At 40.0% G+C, this 27627-nt stretch overlaps 1 protein-coding gene across 10 annotated transcripts in view; it reads right to left on the reverse strand.

Annotated features, from left to right (window-relative positions):
* Positions 1-27627, reverse strand: part of LAMA2 (laminin subunit alpha 2) — a 767184-nt gene that overhangs the window by 457433 nt on the left and 282124 nt on the right. For all 10 annotated transcript variants that reach the window (XM_063443147.1, XM_063443149.1, XM_063443146.1 and 7 more), the window contains exon 9: positions 26592-26691. In XM_063443147.1, coding sequence (XP_063299217.1) covers positions 26592-26691 — 100 coding nt within the window. The remainder of the gene's footprint in view (positions 1-26591; positions 26692-27627) is intronic.

The following is a 27627-nucleotide window of genomic DNA, read 5'->3' on the forward strand; positions in this document are numbered from 1 at the left end:
TTTTGGGGTGCTGTCCTTACAGAAGAGATCAGATGAGTCCTTCAGGACTGTAGTGGACACTGGATATACTAGCCTAGCTATCGATTTCCCTATTAAATCAGCAGCAGCTACACTGCCCCTCCTCTCACTAAGAATGCAGCTTCCGGGGGGCGGGGCCTAGCTGTCATGGAGGAAAGACGCATTTCGTGTGAGCTCCCTCAATATCTCACTTTAAGCAGCTATCAACAAGCGAATTTCACCCCAGAAGGGGATGACCCAGCAATGTTGCTCCTACCTGACCGACCCGACATGCTTAATAGCGGTCAGCAACTCGAAAGACTCTTACTTACCTCCGCGTGGCAAGTGTGGCCTGGTGCTCACCGGGCAGGAGAGGCGGACAATCTCCCGATCCTGGGATGCCCAGGAGCAGCTACTTCCCGGCAGGAGCTCCGTTACCCCCCCCCCCCCTCGGATTGGTCGGGGTTATCCCGGTCCACCCCTGAGAGGCTGTCTGGAGGTAATGGACGCACAGAGCACAGCTGCCCAGGCTGACATACTCATCTGCAACTCTCCCAATATGGTGGCAGCCGCGTGTCCTCCTGGTACCAGCAAAGCATGGCAGGATATTGAGTCTAAGCTGGACAGACTCTTTAATCAATTTTGGAAGCAAATAACAAGCAGGAAGCCCCAACAAGCTCCACCACAGCCCCAACAAGCTCCACCACAGCTAAGCGAAGCAGTCCCCATTAAAATCCACCAACGCAAAAGGCGTTGAAGACGGGACTGGAGGCACAAGGAGAAATGCAGAGCCTGCCCCACGTCAGGCACTCGCCTCCACCTTAAGCCAACACAATCCCGCACCGGACGTGAAGCACCACCGGGACAGATCCGACCACCCAACAAAACAAGCTTCCACCACCTCAAGCCGCACTCAGCCAGACACTTGCCTTTGTTGTTCCAGGTATCAGGGACTCCCAGGGTCTGCACCTGGTGCCCAGAAGGGATCGGATGAGCACAAGCAGTAAACAGCAGCCTGCCAAGCATGTCCCACTATAGCCGATCCTCCACACCATGCCTTTGATCACATGAACTGCTCTCTGCACATTAACTAATCGTAAAGTAGCAAGCGTTTAAACATGTCATTATTTCACCTCCTAAAGAGTTTATTGTCGTAGTTTCTTACATGCCTTTACCTTAACCGTTCATGTATTATGTTATTCACTACTCTCATCTCATGGGAGACTCACACTTGATTTATAACTAGTGGTGGAGCTGCTGATATAAATACACAGTTGATAGCGTGCAAGCTACACCTTCAACATGACAGCCATCCTTCACAACAATGTACTGCTCTATACTCATACCCTCAGTGCAACTAGCCATGATTTACGCACGTTCAGCCTAGCATGCTCAAATATAACACACTTCTGTCTAAAATAAAAAAAAAGAATGCAGCTTCCGAATTAATCTAAAATGGATGCTGTCCAGGAGGTGGGAGTGTCTGGGAGGGAGGGTCGGCTGCTGATTGGCTGGAATGTGTCTGCTGACTGTGAGGTACAGGGTCAAAGTTTACTCAATGATGACGAATAGGGGGCGGACCGAACATCGCATATGTTCGCCATCTGTGGCGAACAAGCTATGTTCGCCTGGAACTATTCGCCAGCAAACTATTCGGGACATCTCTAGTCGGGATAGATGCCTCTGGAATGGTAGGTATGGGTTGAGATGGTACGCACACCAGTGTCTCAGGGGCCAAATAAGCATTTCTGGACAAAAGTGTCTGATGGGCCTGGGCAATCTGGTCCATATCCTGTTCTTAAAATCTTGCCTCATAGGAGGCCATTTGCTGTCCTAAACCTGCAGGGCCCATGGTCCTATCATAATGTCATGATGTAATACCCCAACACGCAGAGTTTAGGATAGCAAGGGACAAGACTAGGATATAACTTATTACCTGGACTTAGAATGGCCAGACTAAACGTCAGACAGAGATAAAGCGTAATCAGAAATGAGACGAGGTCATGGTAACAGAGAGACTACAAAAACGAGAACAAGCCAGAGTCAGGTAGATGGTAATAAGTCACATGGGCAAACAAGACAGGAAAGGGTTAATGATAAATTCAGAGTCAAGAACAAAGCCATGGTCAATACCAAAATAAACAAAATAGATCAAGGAATGCACTAAAGGGTACTGACACAGAAACCACGATAGGACAAAGTGCATAGGGCTAGGGAAGTTTAAATATCCTTTAACATTTGATTGGCCCACATCATGCCTTCGCCCCCAAAACGTTCGTGTGTGGGGGTGCTGGAATGACGTGGGCCAATGGTCCACTGCGGTCAGTGCACGCGGCTAAGTCAGAAGAGGAGATCAAGCCGCATGCGGCTCATGTGGAGGAAGGAGTGAACCAGCCACGCGCGGCTCAAGCTTAGGAGCCAGGTCGGTCCCAGGATAAGGTAAATACAGCCACAACCACTTATCCCAATCACACACCTTTCCTAACGTCATATCCCATTAAAAGCATATTACCGCGAATTTAATAAAACAGATAGACCCCCTACTTCATCCAGGTTACCGATCGATGGTTCGATATTCTGAGCCCTCTCTGATTTACTGTACACGACTATTCGATATTCCCACAAATTTTATATAGCATTTTTTTTTTTGTATATTTTTTATTTTTTGCCTTTATCATTTTCCAGTAAAATGCATAGACATTGCATATTATAGTATAACATTATACAAGATCTCGTAGTCCACATATTCACTTAGTATAACATTTTTTGTTTTTAACATAATGGAACATTTTTTTTTTAGAAACAAGAAAAGAAGAAAAGAGAGAAAAAAAAAAAAAAAAGGGATTCAATCTTAAATTGTCAGTAAATAATAAACTTAATAACTTTGTATTCCCCCAAGTGTTACATCCTTGATAAGGTCTCATATATGAAGTACATACAATAGGATATACAGTGAAATTTAGGTTGAGCTCTAATGTTTCCCACAAAGATCAATTGAGCCTTTCAGAAATTGTTTCCAAGGGTGCCAAATTTCTTGGTATTTGTAGTATTTATTCAATGCCCCCCACCTTAGTTCCTCCATCGCATGAAAATGTTCAATTTTACAGTACCAATCTTTCTTTGAGGGGGTCTTGGTTGTTCTCCAGTTAGTCACTATAGCATATTTAGCTGCAGTCAGCATGAAATAAGTAAGGGAGTATCTAAATTTGCCATGAGGTGTGTCTATATGGAGCAGGAGAAGCGCCTCTATGTCAAGGGATATGTTGTGATCAGTTACTAGGTGTACTGTGGTCCAAACCTCTCTCCAAAATCCTGTGATTAAAGAGCATGACCACCATAAATGGTGAAATGAGCCTCTTTCGAGTTTACATCTCCAGCATTCTGCGGACTTAGTTGGATCGTACCTATTTATGTCTACCGGAGTAGTGTACCATTTTGTAATAAATTTGTAGTTTATCTCCTGTAGTGGGACACTAGAATGTGCATGGAAAATAGTTTTAAAGATGGCGTTCCATTCCCCTTCCCCAAGCTCATGTTGTAAATGGTCGTTCCAAGTTTTGGTGAAATAAGGTAGCCTAGTGTGTACTTGGTCTTGTAGCAATTTGTAACATGTGGAAGTTGGTTTAGGTGGAATTTTGTCTTGGCAGCACAATTGTTCAAATTTTGTCCTACCCCTAGGGGTCCAATTTAGTAGGGTCTGAGATTTTAAGAAGTGTCTTAGTTGTTCGTATTGGAAATTGTGCATGAGAGTCGGGAATTTTCCCATCGTCATATCCGACAGAGGGACCAGTCCTCCATCTGTTATAACCTCCTCTAGTGTGACATGACCTGCCAGGTCCACGCTATTGCGGGGTTTCAGTATGAAACCACTGTACCCAGCTGTGAAATTCGGATTATATGTTATTGGGTAGTGTGGTGAGGGTGTTGGCGCTATATCTGTGCCTAGGAGAAGTTTCTCCCATATTTTGATGGTGGGAGATATTGTCGGATGGTGCGGAATCTTCCAGTTATTGGGGGCAGTCAGAAGCCATGGTATCTTCTTGAGCGATTCTCCTATCTGTGCCTGTTCTAAGGGAATCCATAGTTTGGATGGGGATTGGTGTGACCAATCAAGTACTCGTCCCATATGTATGGCTTGGTAATAAAGCCAGATATCTGGAAGACCTACTCCTCCTTTGTCTTTAGGCCTGGTGAGGATATTATATCGTAATCTAGGTCGCCTCCCTGCCCAAATGAATTGCGTGAATAGAGCTTGGATTTTCTTGAAGAACTGACGTGGGATGAAGATAGGGAGTGTGTTCAGAAGATAGAGTAGTCTCGGGAGTGTGTTCATTTTTAATATGTTTACCCTGCCGAACCACCTAAAGTGTGGTTTATTCCAGCTGTCTAGGTCAGATTTAATGGCGTCTAAGAGGTGTGGGAAGTTGGCCCCGTATAGCGATTTAGAGTGTGGAGTTATGTTGATACCCAAATATTTAATGGATTTTTTCGCCCATTGAAAGGGGTATTTCGCCTTCAGGAGTGTTTCTTCCCTCTCGGACACTGTAATGTTTAAAATTTCACATTTGTCTGCATTGATTTTGAAATTCGAGAAAGCGCTATAGTCAGACATTACTTCCATTAGGGCCGGAAGGGAAGTTTTAGGTTTGGCCAGGGTGAAAAGTAAGTCATCAGCAAAAGCTGAGACTTTATATTGTGATTTGCCTACCCGTATCCCTTCAATTTGTGTTTGGGCTCTGGTCGCCTGCAGGAGAGGTTCTAATCCTATGATAAAAAGGAGTGGCGATAAGGGGCATCCCTGCCTCGTCCCATTCGTTATTTGGAATGGTTCAGATAAAGTTCCGTTAATTTTAAGTCTAGCTGATGGGATCGAATAGATCGCCTGTATCCACTGCATCCATCGATTGCCAAATCCCAATGTTTCTAGCGTCGATAGGAGGAAGGACCAATCCACCCTGTCGAACGCCTTTTCGGCATCAATAGCTAACATTATCGTAGGGTGGGCCAGCCCGTGTGCGCTGTGGACTAGATTTATTATTTTAGTGGTATTGTCCTTCGCTTCTCGTGAGGGCACAAATCCCGCCTGGTCTGGATGGATTAAGGAGGGGAGGAGAGGTTTTAATCGTAGCGCCAGCATTTTAGTGAAGATTTTGATATCCACATTTATTAACGATATCGGCCTATAACTACCACATAAATCTGGGTTTTTCCCTGGTTTATGGAGCAGGGTAATGTTAGCTGCTAGGCTCGATTTCGGGATCGGGTTTGCATTGTTAAGGGAGTTGATGGCTTTTAGCAAGTGATGGCCCAATTCTTTCTGATATACTTTGTAATAGGATGCCGAGTATCCATCTGGGCCTGGACTTTTGCCCGATGGTGTGGATTTTATGGCGTTCGTGAGTTCCATGAACGAGAAGGGTTCGTCCAAAGATTTTGATACTGCCTGGGGGAGTATTTTATCAAACTTGTCTGCTAGGTATGCCATAATCTTTTCCTTCTCAATAGAGTTTTTAGTGATATTATAAAGAGAATCGTAAAATTCTGTAAAGGTTTTCGCTATTCCTTCATTAGTTTGTTCTATTTTATTGACATTATTTTTAATTCGTGGGATGTATGTTTTTTCTCTTTTTTGCTTAATTGCATTAGCTAACAGTTTTCCGCATCTATTTCCCTGGGCAAAGAAAATTTGTTTGTTCCATTGCAACGCCTTTTTAGCCTTGTGTTGTAACAATATTGTTAGGTCTGACCGTAGGGACATTAGTGTGCGGTGTATTGTCTCCGTCATGTTAGTTTTATGTGTTTCTTCTAGTTTCGCTATGTCCCTTAATAGTTCTGATTGTTTCTTGATGCGTTCTTTTTTAAGGAAGGAACCCCATTTGATTAAGTCCCCTCTAACTACACATTTATGAGCCTCCCATTGAAGGAAGGGTGTAGTATCTGGGGTATTGTTGTCTCGAAAGTACTGCGATATAGAGTCAGCTATTGCCTGTTTTGCCCTATCGTTGTGTAGTATAGACGTGTTCAGTGTCCATTGTCCTCTCCCTTGTGCCATGGTGGGGATCCTAACTGTTATCCGTATTGGGGCATGGTCTGACCAAGTGATGTTGTCAATAGATGCTGAGGTTATCAGAGAGAGGTCCTTCTGAGGGGTTAAAAACATGTCAATTCGTGTATATGTGTTTGCTGGTCTAGAGTAGAAGGAATAGTCCTTTGTGGTAGGATTCAGCGCTCTCCAACAGTCCACTAATTGGTGACTATGCATGAGGCTCCTCATCTGTGATCGGGTTGATTTTAAATGGTCTGAATGAGGGGCCGTGCTGTCTTTTTGCCCATCTATGGATATGTTGAAGTCGCCCCCTATGATTGTTATCCCTGTCGCGAGTCGTTGGACTTTGGCTAGAATTCTGCGTAAGGTATGGCATTGTTTAGTGTTCGGCAGGTAGATGTTTACTAGGGTGATAGGTTGATTGTATATAGTGCCCAGAAGGATGACATAGCGACCCGATCTATCAGTATGATGTGAAGTATACATAAATGGGATTTGGGCTCCAATCAAGATTGCTACTCCCCGCGTTTTACTATTGGTGAAGTTATTATAATAAGCTATGGGGAAATGTCTATTATGTAATGTCGGAGCTCTGGGATCCCTAAAGTGTGTCTCCTGTACAAATACCACATCCGCTTGAAGTCTACGAAAGTCCCTGAGTGCCATATTTCTTTTGATAGGTGAATTAAGACCTTTGACATTGTAAGAGAGTATATTTAGTGTGTCTGTTACCTTTGGGGGTTTTTTAAGTGGCTCCTCCATTTCACACTTAGTTTTACCAAAGTAGTGTAGCTTGTGGGTAAGTGGGCTACCAAGTCTATTTATTGCACAGACGCTCCTCTATCGTGATGTCTTGATCAAGTGTGAGGGGGGAAATAAAAGGGGACAAAACAAGACAGATATGAAAGTAAAAACAATTCAACAAGTTAATAACCAAAACTTATTTACACTCTGCTGTAGATCCTAGGCCTAGGATCTACTAGCCTTAGCTGGTTCTTGTACCAGCGTACAAGGAGTCAGTGCTCTATGACCCACACCGTCAGCTTCACTTGCTGAAACGGGATTACTTGCCAATGGTGAATGAGATGTAGTTAGTGCACCGCTCGTAACCGCAGTGGGTTACGTCTGGGGTATTTGAGATAATATTATGCAACTGATTTCGAAATTGTAGTTCTTTATATTAGATTATTAGTGGTGTTAATGGGTTGTCGGAGCTCCCTCCAACCTTACTAAATTGATCTATAACAATTGTTGCGCCGCCAAGCGCTAGTAAACTTATCAATGAAGTTCGTAAACTATCGGGCTAAAAATAAAGGGTAGACCCAAACCTTGTCCAGCTCCAGACTCCTGAGTCGACCTCCCTGTCACACATTTAAAAGGATTTATGCATGCACAGTATGTATCCAGTCCTTAATAAATCGTTAAACAATGCTAGGAGTCACAGACCTATAATGGGTAGACATTAATGCAGGTCATATCCTTGAATTCTATTTACTAGAAATATCCCCTGATATCTCTCTAACCTCTTCTTCTACTGATACACTTCTATAGATATACCTAAATAATTTTTTTTTTTTTTTTTTTTGTAACACAGGTTTTAACGGTCATATAAAGTTGTGTAGGCTATCCACCTAGTGGTGAGATATGTATGTTAGCATGTTAGCGCCCACATCTATTAGACAAATTATATACATTACATGCACACGTCTACAGGTCCTTGATGAGCCATTCAGTCTACTTCCCTGGGTTATAGTGTCCATAGTTCGAAGGAAAGGACTGGCAAATAATGTACTGTATCCCCCTAAAGGATTTAAATGGTGACCAAGTGGCTGCTAGTTCGTGGTGAATGTTCAGGTGTACTGAGAAGTAAATCGGGGTCTCGTGGTCGGTGTAAATGGGAGCCGTTTTCCTGGTGTTCCCCTCTTCTCGGCTTGTCCCCTCCATCTGGACCTTTGCGCTTGGGTTTGTGTGGTTCCCTGGTGCCATGTATTGTACCAGTCTGCTATTTCCATCTGAGGGAGGTCAAACATCTTGAGGAATTCAGGTACATCATGGATGGTAGAGATGGTACCCTGCCGCCCCTGATATGTTGCCATTAGGGAAAAGGGGTATCCCCACCGATACCTAATCTCCTTCGCCTGCAGGGCCTGGGTAATTGGGCGGAGCGCCCTCCTACCCTGTAGCGTTTGCCAAGCCAGATCTGGCAGAATTTGAATGTGGGGTGAGGCAGCCGCCAATGTTGGGGAGTTGCGGGCTAGGCGCAGTATATCTTCTTTTAGTGCATAATAATGTACCCTGCAGATGATGTCTCGTGGCATGTCTTGCGGCAGTCCCCTAGGTCTCACTGCCCTGTGTGCCCTGTCCAGTTCAATATGAGTGTCAGTGGGGCGGTTCAGGATATCATTAAATAGCTTTTGCAGTATAACTTGAATATTTTCCGTGTCTCCTTGGGGCTCAGGAATGCCCCTGATTCTTAAATTATTACGCCTGCCTCGATTGTCGAGGTCCTCATTCTGGCGCAGAATTTGTGTTATTTTGAGTTCCTGAGCATTTTGTCTCTGCTCAATATTGTGCAGTTGTAACTGTATATTGTCTCTATCCCCCTCCAAGTCTCCCACTCTGAGGCCTATTTGACGTACCTCTGTGGTGATGGCAGAGAGTTTGTCCTGCATAGATGCCTCCAATTTCGCCAGCATAGATGCCATTTCGTCTTTGGAGGGGAATTTCTGTATCATCTCTTGCAGCAACGAGTAGCCGATTGCGGGCGGAATGTCCGTGCTCGCTGGGCTGTGTGGTATAGAGCCACGTGGGGAAGATGGCGTCTCCTCCATTTCTTCCTCCGATAGAGCCCTCACTTTTTCTTTAAAATAGCGGTCCAAATCTCTGGATTTCTTGCTGGAGGGCGGACCCGGAGTCTCTTGGTTCGGAGCCTGCTTTTTTTTGTTACCCATATTATTTTTCGGGTTGTTTGGCGGCGTAATTAGATAAGGTCGGTCGGGAGCTGAAGCAACAAGCGTCCGCTCACACCATCAGTCAGGCCACGCCCCCAAATTTTATATAGCATTTTATGTTTGTTTGAGACCACCTTAAAAATATTGGATATCGCTAAAAATCATGATCACTATATACTTTCTCTACAAACCTCTAAAACAAACCAAACTACTCATCCATCTGCTATACCACTTTATTCCACCTAGAACTAGTGCCCAGTTAAAATACTTGACTCTTACTTACCCACACTCAGTCATGCCACACACATTTCACCACTACTCTCACTGAATCCCTCTGAATACGGCTAAATTCATCTTCTACATCAGAACACTACTCCTAAGATTGGGTTGTATCCATGTCTCGGGTCTTTCATTTAGAATAGGAGCAGCTTCGGTCTCCTTCAACACTGACACTCCAGTGCATATTATTAAAAGATTGGGCAGATGGAAATCCTCAGTCTACAACCGATATATTCCTCATCCCGAGAAAGAAATGAGGAAAGCTTTTAAAAGTTTGGCTTTGTAAATTTGATGCAATAAGTGTGTTTTTCTTTAATACCTTTTCATCCTCTTTGTGGTGAACCCGATTTACATATATTACTAATATGTTTCTGAACATATATATTATATTATTCACTCACTCACTCACTCACTCTCTGGGCCGGCCTAAGACATCATGCTGCCTAGGTCCAAAGATAAATGACTATGGGGGATAATGTATAATAAACACAGGTTACTGGCTATGGGGGGATACTGTATAATAAACACAGGTTACTGGCTATGGGGGATAATGTATAATAAACACAGGTTACTGGCTATGGGGGGATAATGTATAATAAACACAGGTTACTGGCTATGGGGGGGGTAATGTATAATAAACACAGGTTACTGGCTATGGGAGGATAATGTATAATAAACACAGGTTACTGGCTATGGGGGATAATGTATAATAAACACAGGTTACTGGCTATGGGGGATAATGTATAATAAACACAGGTTACTGGCTATGGGGGGATAATGTATAATAAACACAAACACAAAAATAATACAAAAAAAAAGAATGCAGCTTCAGAATTAATCTAAATTGTATGCTGTCTAGGAGGTGGGAGGGTCTGGGAGGGAGGGTCTGCTGCTGATTGCCTGGAATGTGTCTACTGACTGTGAGGTACAGGGTCAAAGTTTACTCAATGATGACGAATAGGGGGCAGACCAAACATCGCATAAGTTCGCCGTCCGTGGCGAACGCGAACAAGCTATGTTCGCCGGGAACTATTTGCCGGCGAACCGTTCGGGACATCACTATGCTTCAATGTTAATACAGCAGGTTTAGGGTTTATAATATAGGTAAAACAAAAACTAATTCAATTAAGACTTTTACCATTTTGAGAAAACCCCAAAGGTGAAACGCGTAAATGGTTTTAATAAGTGTATTTTAATCAATAAAAGTTATTTTTGGTTACCTTTTATACTAGGACCAATTGTATACTTATTTTTATTGTATTTTATACACTTTTTCTACTCCTGGCATTTTTTATATTATTATACTATAGTTTTATTATTACTTTTTATCCTTCTATTTTTTATTTTTTATTCGGAGTGTATCCCGTCAAAAGAAATCCTTAGGTGGGGATAATTCCACCAGTGCTGTGGCAATAGAGCAGTACCTGTCTGCTCTATTCTTGTAAGTAGAACTCTTTTAAATATATTACCTTGTTGTTCACACTGAGAGCACTATTTGCTGTTTTATATATATTCCGTGGACATCTACCATCCAATACCGGAAAGGCGGACCTATCTCCCCAGCATTAAAGAACAACGCATATCTGAGTAGGTCCTAGCCTACACTACAGGAATCCCAAGCCGGATAGACGGACCAACCATCTAAGTACATCCGATAGTGGGGATCAAACCACTAAGTGTCTTTTCTCCTAGAGCTGGCTAAAGCTCCAACAAATGTGAGTGAAATACATTTCCTTTGAATATATACCACATCTGGACATACAATATTTCACCATTGGCAGCTTTTTCTTTTCTCTTTTATTTTCACATATATGGACTACCTACCATACGGACGGAGCAACACTTGAGGATTATTACCGTATCATTACACACCAGTGAGACTGTTTCAATTTCATTTATATTTATTTTTCTATACATCCGGATGAACTTTACTTGATTTTATTATTATTGCTTATTTTATCTATATATATTTTTATACACTTTTTATACACTTTTTACTTCCTTTGTTCAAGTGCAGCCCTTGACCCCCATTCTTGCATTTTCATAATATAGGTGTATATAACACTTTGAATCCATTCAAAGATTTGGTGTTAGAGTTTAGTAATGGACAACATAGGGCATGATATACTGAGGGGTTTGGGAAGGGGTATAAGTTAGTATAAGTGGGAGGTAATTCTGAGCACTGTTAGTACAATTAATGCTGTGTAGTGTAATTTTTTTTTAAATTGTGGTTTTACTGCAATCACTACTACTATGAGTTTTTACAGGTGTCCTTTATTCTACTGTTTACTGCTAAATTAATTCATGATCTACTTTTAATATACCTCCTTTTTATACCTCCTGCACATGGAACTCTTACATGGATTGACTAATGTGAGATGAAGCACTCACCTGCACAGCTTTGATCCAACATTGGTGTCATTCTAATATATCTATAGTGAGGAATATGTGATCTTTTTTTACTATAATTTATGTGAATTGAATTTTGCCTTTATAGCATAGTGATTGCCTTGATACCGCCCAAAATTGATGAGTGCAGTCTATACTTTCTTTTGTTTAATACATAAAGACATACTACAAAAGTGAAACTAAAATGTACCTTTTATATAATATTGTATCCTTTGATATTCTCCCTGCATGCTCTACTACCTTTATGCCAAAAGGCTTTTAAAGCAAATTGTGGTACACTAAATTGACTATATTTAAAAATATGGCCTAGTTATGCGAGGATAGATATTGATGCTGATGAATTCAGTGTTTTTGCCACAGTAGTAATCTTTCCATTAAATGTTCTTATGGGAGTGTATATTGCAGAGCAGAAAGCTTCTAGGATATCAGTGACTCATTTCAACTCTGTTCAATAAACCCTCTTTTACATTTTGGAAAGCCTCAATGGGTTATTACTCTGATAAGTACTTTACTTACAACTGCAGATGACTTCCATTTACCAACATACAAAATTCTTCAGCTAAAACATGTATATAGATAAAGCATACTTTATCATAATGTGCCTGAAATATATTGCTTGATTTAAAGCTTTTCAGAATGACTCCTTATATTCTAATTTCCTTCATACATTTTCTGTGGTAGCAAATGTATGTATTGAACTTTTTACCAACATTGAAATATATGAAGTTTTCTTCAAAGTAAAGTATCAAAATATTGGACTTGCTACTTGATTCAGAACTTCGTTATATGGAAGTGATTTCTGCTATATGAGGTATTTAAACTCCATTTCTTGTGCACAAGCTAATATATAATCTCGTTTTTGTTTTGTAAAGGTGGCAGATGCGTTGGTTTAAAGGAGCAGTTTTTACTTATATGATCCACAAATCAATTTTTATCAACATACTACACCAGATACTGGACACCATTGGTTTAAAGGGATGCAAGCACACAAACAAAATCCTATCAACAGAGATCAGTCTGATTCCTCCCAATCCTATGCAAGAATTAGAGTTACATGCCAACAAAACATAATTTTAAACATTGTTTTTTGTGAAAGAACACAAACAGATTTAGATGCAGCTTCCCAGATTGCCTCCCACTTTTCTTTCCTCTTGGGTCTTTATATATATCTCATTGGTCCCCAACATGAGGGTTCTGCACTGAGATGTGTGAGGATGAGGGATTTGAAGCCTTTTTTTTTTTTCCTCCCCCTACGTTACATAGATGCTCAAATGTCATAAAGAGGGACATTGCTGTCTCTTTGAGGTCGGAAGAAAAATCAACATTTTGTTTCTGGAGATAACGGAATAAATCTGTAATAATTAATTGAGTCTCTTGTTTAAGTTGCAGAAAGCTTATGACTGTTCCCCTTTGCCACAGATGCTGATATGATCTGATATGGTGATTTGAGTCATCAGAGAAGGGGCAGCAGCCAATTCATATTTGATTCTAACCATATCCTAAATGTTCATGGAGTTTAAAGGGACACTATAGTCACCTGAACAACTTTAGCTTAATGAAGCAGTTTTGGTGTGTAGAACATGCCCCTGCAGCCTCACTGCTCAATCCTCTGCCATTTAGGAGTTAAATCCCTTTGTTTATGAACCCTAGTCACACCTCCCTGCATGTGACTTGCACAGCCTTCCATAAACTCTTCCTGTAAAGAGAGCCCTATTTAGGCTTTCTTTATTGCAAGTTCTGTTTAATTAAGATTTTCTTATCCCCTGCTATGTTAATAGCTTGCTAGATCCTGTATGTGATTAAAGTTCAATTTAGAGATTGAGATACAATTATTTAAGGTAAATTACATCTGTTTGAAAGTGAAACCAGTTTTTTTTTTCATGCAGGCTCTGTCAATCATAGCCAGGGGAGGTGTGGCTAGGGCTGCATAAACAGAAACAAAGTGATTTAACTCTTAACCCCTAAACGACGGGTGACGGACGAGGTCCGTCATCCAGGGGATACCCTTAACGACGGATGACGGACCTCGTCCGTCACGCGGTAAAATTAACCCCAGATCGCCGCAATCGCGGCGATCGTGGGGTTAATGGTGCTCCGGTCTGCCTCTGTATTAGAGGCAGACCGGGAGCACCGGATCGGGCTGTCCCAGTACATGTGCCCGCTCTGACAGCATGCCAGAGCGGACACATGTGCTCTGTATACTTACCTTCCGCCTCCCTGCACTTCCGGGTTCAGTGTGAAGTGCAGGGAGACGGATCAGTGCTGATCCTGCCCCCTGGTGGAAAAAAAAATAAAGTTTATTTAAAATCCCACCCCCCTATACCCCCCCTTTACCATTTTAATAAAAAATTAACCCCTTCCCTGCCAATTGATCACTGACTACAGTGATCAATTGGCAGGGATTACATTTTAATATGATCTGTTTTTTTTTTTTAACCCCTGAGGGTTAATTCTTTTTTTTTTAACCCTCAGGGGTTAAATTTATTTTATTAATTAATTTAAATATTTTAAAATTATAAATTTAGCTAGCTGGGGAGGGTGGAGGTTAGTGGGGAATTGGGGGATTTAGTGTTAGGCTAACTAGGGGTTAACGTTAAAAAAAGTTTTAAAATAAGCTTTAAAAAGTTAAAAAATTAAGTTAAAAAAAGTTTTAATAACGTTTAAGTAAAAAATAAAAAAAAAATAAACCCTTTACCCAGTCCAAATAAAAATTAACCCCTTCCCTGCCAGTCTATCACTGCCTACAGTGATCAAAATACAGATCACAGTATTATACTGTGATCTAATTTTTTTTTAACCCCTGACGATTAACTTTTATTTATTTTTTAACCCTCAGGGGTTAAATTAATTTAATTAACTAATTTAAATATTGTATAATTAAATATTTTGCTAGCTGGGGTGGGTGGGAGTTATGGGAAAATGGGGAATTTACTGTTAGTGCTGCTTACTGCTAGTTAGGGGTTAACGGTAAAAGAAAAAGCTTAGAAAAATGTTAAATCTGTAAAAAAAAGTTTTACGAAAGTTTAGGAAACTTTAAAAAAATGAATAAGCAAAACAAAAGTTTAAAAACCTGGTACAAGCTAGCGGAAAAATGATCCCACGCTAAGGTTCAAAATATGCCTTTTGAAATACCCTGGGATGTCTTCTTTAAGAAATGGTATGGCTTTATGGGGTATTTGGATTATATAGCCTGGTAAAATACTCTAAAATGGGACATGGGCACAGCGTAAAAATTTTAAGTTTGAAAAAAAATGGAATGGCTGTGTCCCAAATGTGCCCCTCCGATGTCCACATATACCTGGCAAAGGTACATACGGGGGTATTTTTGTACTCAGCCGACATAGCTGAGCAACATATAAAGTATTATAGAGTGGTGGTACACATAAGGTTTGCAAAATATACTGTGCAAACTCACTTTGTGTGTCAAAATGGCAGAAAAAATGCTTATTACCACTACACCTGGTACAAGCTAGCGGAAAAATGATCCCACACTAAGGTTCAAAATATGCCTTTTGAAATACCCTGGGATGTCTTCTTTAAGAAATGGTATGGCTTTATGGGGTATTTGGATTATATAGCCTGGTAAAATACTCTAAAATGGGACATGGGCACAGCGTAAAAATTTAAAGTTTGAAAAAAATGGAATGGCTGTGTCCCAAATGTGCCCCTCCGATGTCCACATATACCTGGCAAAGGTACATACGGGGGTATTTTTATACTCAGCTGACATAGCTGAGCAACATATGAAGTATTATACAGTGGTAGTACACATAAGGTTTGCAAAATATACTGTGCAAACTCACTTTGTGTGTCAAAAAGGCAGAAAAAACCACTACACCTGGTACAAGCTAGCGGAAAAATTATCCCACGCTAAGGTTCAAAATATGCCTTTTGAAATACCCTGGGGTGTCTACTTTAAGAAATGGTAGGCCTTTGTGGGGTAGTTTGAATTTAAAACTTACGAAGATGCTTGGAAATTGCACATAGGCCCAGCGTCAAAATTCAAAGTTCTGTAAAAACTGATATGGCTTGGTCTCCAATATGCCACTGTAGCTTCACAAAATAGTGCCAAAGACATTCATTGGGGATGTCTTTTTACTCAGAAGACTTAGCTGAGCATAATTTGGAGGTTTTGAACTTAGTGGCACATATGAAATATACAAAATGCCCAGCAAAAATGCAATCCGTATGTCAAAAAATGCACAAAATTATTTTTTACCACATACTTTGGCATATATTGGTGAAAAAATGGGGGCATGCTAAGGCACAATATGCACCTTATGATATACCCTGGAGTGTCTACTTTTACAAATGGTAGGCCTTTGTGTTTTTTTTTTGAACATTCAAACTGTTATAATACCCCAAATGGAAGCATAGGCTCATTAAATCCGTCTCTCAAAATTCTACTGTGAATACTGAAAAGGACAGGTCTCCTGTATGGCACTGTAGCTTCACGAAATAGTACCATAGACATACAATGGGGGTGTCCTTTTACTCAGAAGACTTAGCTGAGCATAATTTGGGGGGCTTGAACTTAGTGGCACATATGAAATATACAAAATGCCCAGCAAAAATGCAATCCGTATGTAAAAAATGCACAAAATAATTTTTTACCACATACTTTGGCATGTAATGGTAAAAAAATGGGGGCATGTTAAGGCACAATATGCACCTTATGAGATACCCTGGAGTGTCTACTTTTACAAATGGTAGGCCTTTGTGGGGGTTTTTGAACAGTCAAACTGTTATAATACCCCAAATGGAAGCATAGTGTTGCGGTCACCGGCCCGCCGAGCCTCACGGTCGTGCCCGACCGGCACGACCGCTCCGACTACACGAGCTTACCTGCTCGTCGGCGAGCCGGGAACCGCGCACGTAGTTCTTCCGGGCATCACGCCCGAATCCAACATGGCGCCGACCACGTGGTCGCGTCTATGGATAGCCCCGCCCCCGAGAATTATACTAACGTGTGCGTGACGTCACGACGTCAACGCACACGCACGTTCTGGGGTCAGAGGTCGCCCTCTGACCAATCATAGCTTAGAGAGGGGTATTTAAACCCCTAATTCACCCTAGTACTTTGCCATGTCGTGGTTTCAGTTTCCTGGTTTCCTGAAAGTGCTATTCTCGTGTTTCTAATTTCCTGGTATCCTGATCCTTGGCGTTTCCCTGGTTATTCTGATCTCTGGTTTCCCTGACTTGGCTTGTTTAATCGGTATTGAGTATTTTCTGGCTTCCTTGACCTCGGCTTTCCCTTTTACCATTCTCTGTCTCTAGCGTATTAGTCCGGCCATTCTAAGGTCCGGTTTACGCTCTATCCTGTTATTTTCCTTTTCTTACTTATGTATATGTTTACATAGTTTCTGCGTGCTGGACCACATTACTAGTCGTGACACATAGGCTCATTAAATCCGTCTCTCAAAATTCTACTGTGAATACTGAAAAGGACAGGTCTCCTATATGGCACTGTAGCTTCACGAAATAGTGCCAAAGACATACAATGGGGGTACCGTTGTACTCAGCAGAAGTAACTGAACACATAATAAAACTTTGTACAGGAATAGCACACACCAACTTTACAAAATACACATGAGAAGTTCTTTGTTATACGTTTGTGTGCGAAAACCCCCAAAAAACACGATTTTACTCCAATATTTAGCAGAGGTTGGCGGTAAAATGGCTACGTAGAAAGTGTCAAAACAACCTTAGGTAAATAGCCTGTGATGTCTACTTTATATAAATATATACTTTTGTGTGGCAATTTTGTTTTATTTTATGGCTATTAGGCTTACAAGACAAACATACCAAATTCTAAAATCGCTCCACATTAAAATTTTATTTTACTCCTTGTGCTTTGTGACCTGTAACTACCAAAAAAAACTTAAAATCCCAGACACATTATATATTCTGTAAATCAGAACAAATAAATTAATTTATTTTTAATTACTTTCCTTAACCTGCACTAATTATGCACACATTATGATTGCAAAAACTGTAAAAAAAAACAATATTTTTCTTTTTTTTGCATTTTTCTGTATTTTTTTTATAAGTAAGCATTTATATATATATATATATATATATATATATATATATATATATATATATATATATGTTATATCAAATTAAAGCCCTTTCTGTCCTTTAAAAAACAGTATATAATATGTGTCGGTGCAATAAATGAGAGAGATGCAAATTGCAGTTGAACGCAAACAGCAAGAAAATGCAAAAATTGCTTGTGTCATTAAGCGTAAGTCAAGCTTCTGAAGCTCTGTCCTTAAGGGGTTAAATGACAGTGAATTGAGTAGTGAAATTGCAGGGGAATTATCTATACACTAAAACTGCTTTATTTAGCTAAAGTAATTTAGGTGACTATAGTGTTCCTTTAAAATTGAACGGCTTGTGGTGTGGAGTCCAGCCACATATAAAAAGACAGCATATCCAAGCCTGCCTCTATATCCTCCCATCTCCGTTCCCTAGGAGCAGATGGTATAATTTAATAATTGGGTTCACTCCCATGGTTCTGAGCCTCGTTTGGACAGGCTCAGATCCCTCTGGCAGGCGTGTATTAGGGGTAACAAACACTCTAGATGATATGTCTTGATGTTCCTTCTAACAAAATAATAAAATACAGTATCTGGTGTAGTATGTTGATAAAAATTGATTTGTTGATCATATAAGTAAAAACTGCTCACCTGATTTAGAGCCTGTGAACTTGGCTCTAAGTGTGACAGCTTGTCAAATAGGGGACACAAACCCTTGTTTAGCTGCTAGAACAACTGGATCTGGAGCCCACAGAAAAAGTATGTTGATAATAGGATTTATTTAAATGAAAACACTACAATATATGAAATAACAAATTGTATATCAATTGCATATCATATCAAAAGTAAATCCAGTAATCCTATTGGGATTTTCTATACAACACAGTTAAACACATTTCATATATTCATAGTAAGTGAACAGAGGATACGGCTAATGAGTACATCAGATAAACAACAACTGGACCTATCCGATTGACTGCCGCTCCCAGCCCCTCATCGATACCACCCAGGATGGGACGGGGTGGGCAAGGACCACTTACACCCCCCCAACATCATAATTAATCAGAACATTCTGAGCTGTTCTCAATAGACTTATCTGGGGTTATCAGATAAATCAGGGGTTGAGCTGTGCACAGCCTGTCCCCTGAAACATGCATCTTTGCAGTCTGTTGAACTTATTGAAAGAAATATGCTTAAAAGTCCCAAAAAATGTATTCTGGACCATTTGGTCAGAACGGCAATTCCAATGTCTAAGTCTCGCTAAGCCACAAGGGTCATAAAACAGGTCAGATGAAATCAGCAAAAAGGGAATCTGAATCAATCCAAGCAATAACGCATGGAACATGGATACATTTTCATATTCCAGCAGGAAAACAAACACTTCACAAAGATAAGTTGAAAAATAAGTGGAAAAATGAAAAGAGACTGGAAGCATGCAGTCAGGTTTCCTCTACTTATACCACTCTCGCAGTAAAGGGGTTAGGGACCACCAGGCTCAAATAATGCCCCCTCCAGGACTTTCAGAACAAGTGTGTGAAGAAAATTATTTTGATCTCCTGAGGGGAGCAAAACTGTGCAACCATTGTTGAAAGCCAGCAATTTATAAGGATGATCCCAGGGAAACTGAATGCTGTGGAAGCACAAAGCCTCGGTAATCAGTCTCCAGGATTACCTTTTTGATAAGGTAGTGGGAGAAAAGTCTTGAAAGACCTGCAATGGAAGTGAATTATGACTTCTTTAGTGCAGTAATAAAAAAATCTGACAATAATGTAACTTGTCTGAGTATGTCAAGTACTTTCACAGCCACTGTGCCCTCTTCAACCTTCCCTGGAACTTCTCGGAGTAGTATGTTATTAAACCTGGAACTGTTGGTAAGATCTTCAAGGGAAGACTCAACAGCAGCCAACCGGGATCTCCACTCTGAGTAGTAGGTGAGTAATGTGTCATGGGCCTTCGTAACTACTTCAAACTGTGCTTCAAGTGTAGTCATCCTGGCCCCCAATGCCTGTATCTCAAGATGCACATCTTGGGACTGCACTCAATCTCACCAGCCAAGAACTCCGGGTCTGTCTTCACATGAGTAAAAATGTGGATGGTGTTGTTTGAGCAGGAGGATGAGAATTCCAACATGTCACTGTCCTGCTCGTCATGCACCTTCCTTGTTCTCCTAGAGGTGCCATTTTGGATTCCTGGCAGCTTCTGGCTGGATGAGAAAAAAAAAGGCATTGCGTCTTCCTTTGACCTCTCCTTCTACTAAGGTGGCTTTATGAGGCTCTTGGATAAAGCACAGAGGTAAGTCTGACCCAACGGATAAGAAATCAGCCAATGACAAGTGCTTTTTATAGTTGTCATGATGGAGCTCACTGCTCATGCGTCCATCTACCTTAATGGCTAAGCCACGCCCCCTGTTGTTGTGTAATTTTTTTTATGTGGGAACAGTAAACATTCTAAAATAGCTCTAATTTGTGAATATATTTGAAAAGTCTGGCATTTTAAAATAATTCATTATTTAATAAAAATATTACTACTAGTATTTATTTTTACTTTCAACTATCACTGTAATTACTATTGAATATAAATATGAGTTGTAATACAGGTCATTTGTGTATCATTTCATAATAGTATTATTACTTTGCACACAATTCAGTAATATCCTCCTTCGTGCATGACCTAGTTTATGCTCCTTTGTGAGAGTAGCCAGTGCATGTCCAAAATATTTTGGTCCATCCAAAATCCAGAAAGTATCGGTTCATAACTAAACGAAATTCTGACAAAGAGGTTTTATTTTCTAAAATTTATGTGCCATTCTTCCCATTAGAGTATACCAAATTATGGCGCTATTTAGCAGGTAGCTCCCTAACATGGTATCCTTAAATCCCACATAATGGTACCAAATTAGGAAGATATCTGCTCTACACAGCTGAAAGATCAAATTTAATAAAAGTGGATGTGATCTACTTGGATTTTGCCAAGGCATTTGATACGGTTCCTCACAATAGGTTAGTCTTCAAACTAAAAGAAATTGGTCTAGATGAATATTCTTGTTCTTGGGTAGAACATTGGCTTAAGGATAGAGTACAGCGAGTTGTCATAAATGGTAAATTTTCAAGCTGGACAAAAGTGGTAAGTGGTGTCCCTCAGGGTTCTGTTTTGGGACCGCTTCTATTTAACATATTTATAAATGATCTTGAAATGGGCATTGAAAGCCATGTATCAGTGTTTGCAGATGACACAAAACTTTGTAAAGTAATAAAATGTGAGCAGGATATTGCCTTGCTTCAGAGGGATTTGGATAGATTGGGGGACTGGGCACTAAAATGGCAGATGCAATTTAACGTAGAAAAATGCAAAGTTATGCACTTCGGGGTTAAGAATGCACAAGCAATTTACACCCTAAATGGTAGTGAACTAGGGATAACCACACACGAGAAGGATTTGGGAATTGTTATAGACAACAAATTAGGTAGCAATATGCAATGTCAATCTGCCGTTGCTAAGGCCAGTAAGGTTTTGTCATGTATAAATAGGGGCATAAATTCTCGAGATGAAAATATAATTTTGCCTCTTTATAAATCGCTGGTAAGACCACACCTTGAATATGCTGTGCAATTTTGGGCACCTGTTCTAAAGAAGGATATCATGGCACTAGAAAAAGTGCAGAGACGAGCTACAAAATTGATAAAAGGAATGGAGCATTTTAGTTATGAAGAAAGGTTAAAAAATTTAAATCTCTTCAGTTTGGAAAAACGGCGCCTTAGAGGGGATACGATAACATTATACAAATATATTCGGGGCCAGTACAAACCATTATCTGGAAATCTATTCATAAACAGGGCTATACATAGGACACGAGGTCACACATTTAGGCTTGAAGAAAGGAGATTTCATCTAAGGCAAAGAAAAGGTTTTTTTACAGTAAGAGCAATAAGGATATGGAATTTATTGCCGGAAGAGGTGGTTTTGTCAGAGTCTATACAGATGTTTAAGTTGCAATTGGATAAATACTTGCAAAAACATAACATACAGGGATACAATTTCTAATTAGTGGGGTAATAGCTACTTGATCCAAGGAGACATCTGACTGCTATTTTGGGGTCAAGAAGGAATTTTTTCCTAGTTTGTTGCAAAATTGGAAGCGCTTCAGACTGGGTTTTTTGCCTTCTTTTGGATCAACAGCAAAAGCATATGTGAGGAAGGCTGAACTTGATGGACGCAAGTCTCTTTTCAGCTATGTAACTATGTAACTATATGTAACTATGATTTTTTTTTTCTTCATTTTGACCACCTCTTTAGTAGATAACTCCCTAATCTGCTAATTTTATTTGGGATGACATAATTAAGCATGCCAAATTAGGTATGAAAGGCAACTGAAAGTGCTAATTTAAGGAAAACATACTTTTCTTACTTTTGTTCTTTCAGCTATGTACTACATAGAGCCCTTACTTGGTATCCATATAAGGGATTGCCTGATTAAGAATAGCAAATTTGGGACATATCTTTTAAGCAACTGAAAGAGATTAATACAAAAATACATTTCTTACTTTTATTTTTTTAGCTGCTAAGTAGATAGTTCTATAATTTGGTATCCTTACATGGGATTGCCATAATTAATGGTGCATACACACACTCTTACGCACACAGTCTCACCCACACACATACATGACACTCACAGAAAAGGGTGTCCAATCAAGTATCCTAACTAGGGCCCTGGACAACTTTAATCTGGCTCATGGTCAGTCAGTTGAGATGTCCCGAACAGTTCGCCGGGAACTGTTCGCTGGCAAACATAACTTGTTCGAGGTCGCCGCGGCGGGCGAACATATGCGATGTTCGGTCCACCCCTATTCGTCATGGAGGTGGGAGGGTCTGGGAGGGAGGGTTTGCTGCTGATTGGTTGGAATGTGTCTGCTGACTGTGAGGTACAGGGTCAAAGTTTACTCAATGATGACGAATAGGGGGTGGACCGAACATCGCATATGTTCGCCCGCTGTGGCGACCGCGAACAAGCTATGTTCGCCGGCGAACAGTTCCCGGCGAACTGTTCGGGACATCTCTATCAGTCAGACTACACACATAATAACTGCAAAATAAGGGCACTAAAAAAACTTTGTGCAGACTTTATTAGGAACTGCAGGTTTTAAAGTGTCAATGTGTTTTGGGTGCCCAGATCTTTTTTTCAAGTTTAGTTTGTGACATACCAGACCCTTGTTTTGGAGAACCTATCTGGAGCAGTTGTCAAGTGTGACAGTGTGGCATCCAAGAGTACAGTCCCTTTTCTTGCTACATGGAATCTAGGCACATAATAATATGACACATTAAGAGCATATCTAGAGGAATTTTATTCCTGGTTGTCCTAGGAGTTGCATTTATGCAAATAAATATATATAATTTGTACAAACATAAAACTACAATGGCATCTAGTAAATTGGAAATTAAGTTGCAGTTACTATTGTTTCAATGGAGTCAACTCTCTTTGGTCCAGGGTTGTTTTTTTGCATTGTAAGTTATGCTAGCTATTAAATGGCAGCATTGACAAAAAAGCCTCGGGGTCTAATAAACTGAGCCACTTGGTGTAGCTAACACATATCCAAAGTTATGAATGACATTAGAGTAAGCGCAGATATGGAAGATCATTTCTGCTGAGCAAAGGGACTCCTAATACTTGTTCTATGTCATTCTCCTTAAAATAAAACGTGTTTAGAAAATGAATGTGTAGACAACAGTTGGAATAAATAAACTGCATACGCTTCTTTTTTATCTGTTGATGATCCTAGCAAAAATGTCCATGAAGATTTGACTTTTAGACTAATATTTTATTCTTCTCTACTTTAAAAATATTTCTGTACTGATAAATATTCAGAATTTTGCAGCAAATAAACTCTGAATTGGTTAAAAAAAAAAAAGAAACAATCTAAGAAAAACTCTGATTGCATGTTGATTTAAGAAGTATATTCTTTTATTTAGCTTTTTACCATTTGGTTCAAAATTAGCCTCACTGGTTTACTCACCACTAAACACTGAACTGCGATCAACTGAATGATTGCATTTTGACTTAGTGTATATGTTATTTTGTTTCATTCTTTATCCATTTGGTCAAAATGTGTCATTCTGGTTTAATCATCACTAAACACTGAATTGTGATGAACAGAACACAGAATTATGCATTATCAAGTTTATACTAGAATCCCTGAATTGTAGTGACTTTAAATCCATCTTGCAAAATACAGACATACTCTCCAACTCAGCTATAGTCAGGGATTGGATACTTTAACCTTAATTTTGTCATTCAAGTGTGATTTGGGAGACTAATTGGGAGAATTTTCCAGTTTAGCTATTTTGACAGCAAAGTTGAATTTCACTTTGAATCACTGACAATTTTAAAACAAGACACGGAAGCTCATATTGCATATCCCTTTCTTTACTGTCCACCAATAGCAGCAAAGAATACAAACAGTAAGGAATAAAATGGTGCACATAGTGAAAAGCCACTCCCATACTAAGTCCCAGTAAAATAGCCAGCACCTCCCATCATAATTCCTATTTCTTTGCTGCTCCACAGTCAGTTAAGTACCATCTTTTTGTCTCTGGAGATTTAGTCTTAATCATTTGTGTATTTTCCAATTGTATGTATGAACATCTTTAATTGTGGGTTTTACCTTGGAGAACTGTTAATTGTACCTGTTTATTTTCTGTTTATTATCTGTTGGTTGCTCTGTGTTCGGGTTCCCAGACCAGTTGTTTTTTACCCTCCTTGGGGGAGATGTAGCTCCTATATATTTTCTCCTATCCTCCTTATACTGAGGTTTGATCTGCCCTTTTGGAGGATTGGTGTGCTTCCCGTTATATGTGTTCTTCTGGCCTGCTGTACGGGGCCCCTGACCCATTTGGCGCCCTTTTGAAGCATTTCATGCCTCAGTTCGGCTCTGTTCATGCCATTTTCTGGCCGGACGGTTAGACATTCACATGCGAATGCCTGTCCGTCTATTTTCCCACTGTGTTTAGTTCGCGAATGTGCAGTTTTGTGTATTGTCTGTATAGACGCTTTCAGCATGCAAACTCACCCTGGTTCTGGATATGAATTCACCCGTTTGGGAGTTTTTCACTTGCAAAATCTTTGTACCGCAATCTTGCAATCTTTCACAACTGATTGCCCAATTATCCTCCTTACTGCATTCTATTAACCTATATACATTTTTCTGGTATTGATTTTGTGGGTCCAGCTATATTTTGCAACACGCCTAAACCTAAGGTGCCTATATGCTCCCCTTACCCCAAGGACTTGGCTACCCCTGTATCATTGGGTGATGCCCCATCTACGGCTGGCTCCCCCCCCTGATGCAGAAGACCTCGACCCCCGCAGAGGGTGGAGGTGCAGTCCATGTCGCTCCAGAAGTCTGTGACCAATGCCATTATGGCTACTATGGGCTCTATGTCCATGGATAAGCGGCTTGATATTTTTTTGCCCATGGTCAAGCTATTTGATCTGGCAGAGGACGCCAGGGCCATTAACAGGCTGGCCGACTCGGAGGAACTCCGCCGTTGGGTGCAAAGGGCCATCTGTATTGCTGGCAGTGTCAATGCTTCACTCTCTATGGAGTGACAAAAGGCCATCCTATTCAAGATAGAGTCGAAACTGGCAAACTCCGCCCTCACTGAGGCCACCAAGGATGCCCAGGGCGTGTATTATACTTTTGACCAGTGAACTTGCAATATGAGCCTCAGTGTCTTGTTATAAAATTACATGATTTTGCTATTACATGACGAAAAGTTATGATTTTATTAAAGACACGGAGGCGGGTATTGTCCCACCCTGGATACACTTCTAAATTGGGGTATATCTTCCCACCCTGGTATATTTTTTGGATGAGAATTGTATTACGGTAAGTAGGAATATTATTGCATTTGGTTTCTGGTTTATACATTTGGAATGTGGGATCTGTTCCTGGGTTCATGTAGGTCTGTTAAGAGGGGTCTGTCTCTACCTTACATGCGTACTTAGTTGTGAGGACCGAAATAACCATGAGGCTTCTGATTATTTATGTTTTTCACAGACTAAACTCATCTCGTTAACTGGATGCCGACTGATTGTTGTATAATGAGATCCTCTACGTTTCGCGTTTGCTGGTTCAGTGATGAATTGGTCCCATTTCGTTGATTTGTTCCTGGATGGTGTTCAACTGGATGTCAAGACAGTTGTTCTTATGCAGTTGGACTGAATCTTTGGTTCCGGTTTAATGTTTTGTTAGTATGTTGCATCTCCAAAAAAAGAGGAATTATGATGGGAGGTGCTGGCTATTATACTGGGACTTGGTATGGGAGCGGTTTATCACTATGTGTACCATTTTTATCCTTACTGTTTGTATTCTTTGCTGCTATTGGTAGACAGTAAAAAAAGGGATATGCAATACTCGCCTCTGTGTCTTTAATAAAATCATGACTTTTCATCATGTAATAGCAAAATCATGTAATTAAAATGTATAGTGAATTACTGAATTGGATAGTTTAGTTTTCCATTAACCCACAATCTACTTTTTATAATACTTAAAAAGTTAGAGGGACATAACCATAATAACAATTTAGGGTGACTAATAAAAGTTTTTCCCTATCCCAGATATTTTGGCTTACATTTTTCAATTTAGTTTTTCACTTATTATTAAATAAGCCCCACTTACCAGTATCTCCTGGATTCCCAAATTTAAATTGACAAACAGTACTGTAACAGGCCAAGAATAACCTTCAATGTTTTAAACACATGGATATAATTTACTGGTTCTACGGGACATAGAATAGTTCATATTTTATGTTATTGATGTTTGTTACTGTTAAAATTATGATTCTAAGAAAATAAAACACATATTAGAGACCTACCTTTTACAGCTTGCTTTTCATCTTTGACACAAATATCGTGAAATGACCCAATGGGATCACAACTACAAGATCGGCATGGATTTGGGTGAGTTGGTGCCACCTAATAAAACATCAGGAAATAATAATACATTCATTAATACAATAATAATCCACTAAATTCACATCCATTAGCCAACAACAAATCAGCTCATACTACGACTATAGAAACATGCTGACAGATTGTATTTCCTCTAGTTCCTTTGTTTCTACAGGGTTTGTTCTGGGAATATGGGGATGCAAGACAGATGACAAACGGATATGTACCTTACCTACTGAAACCTTTCCCTACCTGAGCTTTTTTTGAGCCAACCTCAACTTACTGAATAGCAAACAACATTGCAGTTTGCTACTAAGCACTCAATGTACCAGACAGGACTCTTTAGTACTTAGTGTTAAAAATAGTAAATAACAATTTGGTGTAAACAAACACAGAAAAAAAGAAACAGAAAAAACATCAGGCTTTTGTACATCAAGCTTATAGATTGTTGAGCTGTCTGCCATTTCCATGTTGTGAATAAGAATTGAGATTCTGGCTACTCAGAAAATTGGCTATCACCTTGAAACCAAAATGACAGAGCTTCGGTGAAGCGTATATTACAACAATGTATTAAGCATTGTGCATCTTTAGGGGGATGAAAATTACTATTTTTGATATATATCAGGTAGAATATTGTAAAATAAATAAAGTGTAGATTATCAGCATTTGAGGAGTAAGTTGTTCCATCCACTAATATTTTATGGAGATTTGTGTGGCCCATAATGCAGAGGACTGTATCTTCAGAAGGATATTGATACTTTAGAGAGAGTTCAGAGAAGGGCTACTAAATCGGTTCATGGATTGCAGGATAAGGCTTACAAGGAAAGGTTAAAGGATCTTAACATGTATAGCATGGAGTAAAGATAAGGCAGGTGGATATGATAGAAACATTTAAATACATAAAGGGAATCAACACAGTAAAGGAGGAGACCATATTTAAAATAAGAAAAACTACCACAA

The sequence above is a fragment of the Pelobates fuscus genome, chromosome 2, assembly GCF_036172605.1.
Source record: "Pelobates fuscus isolate aPelFus1 chromosome 2, aPelFus1.pri, whole genome shotgun sequence".
Lineage (NCBI taxonomy): Eukaryota > Metazoa > Chordata > Amphibia > Anura > Pelobatidae > Pelobates > Pelobates fuscus.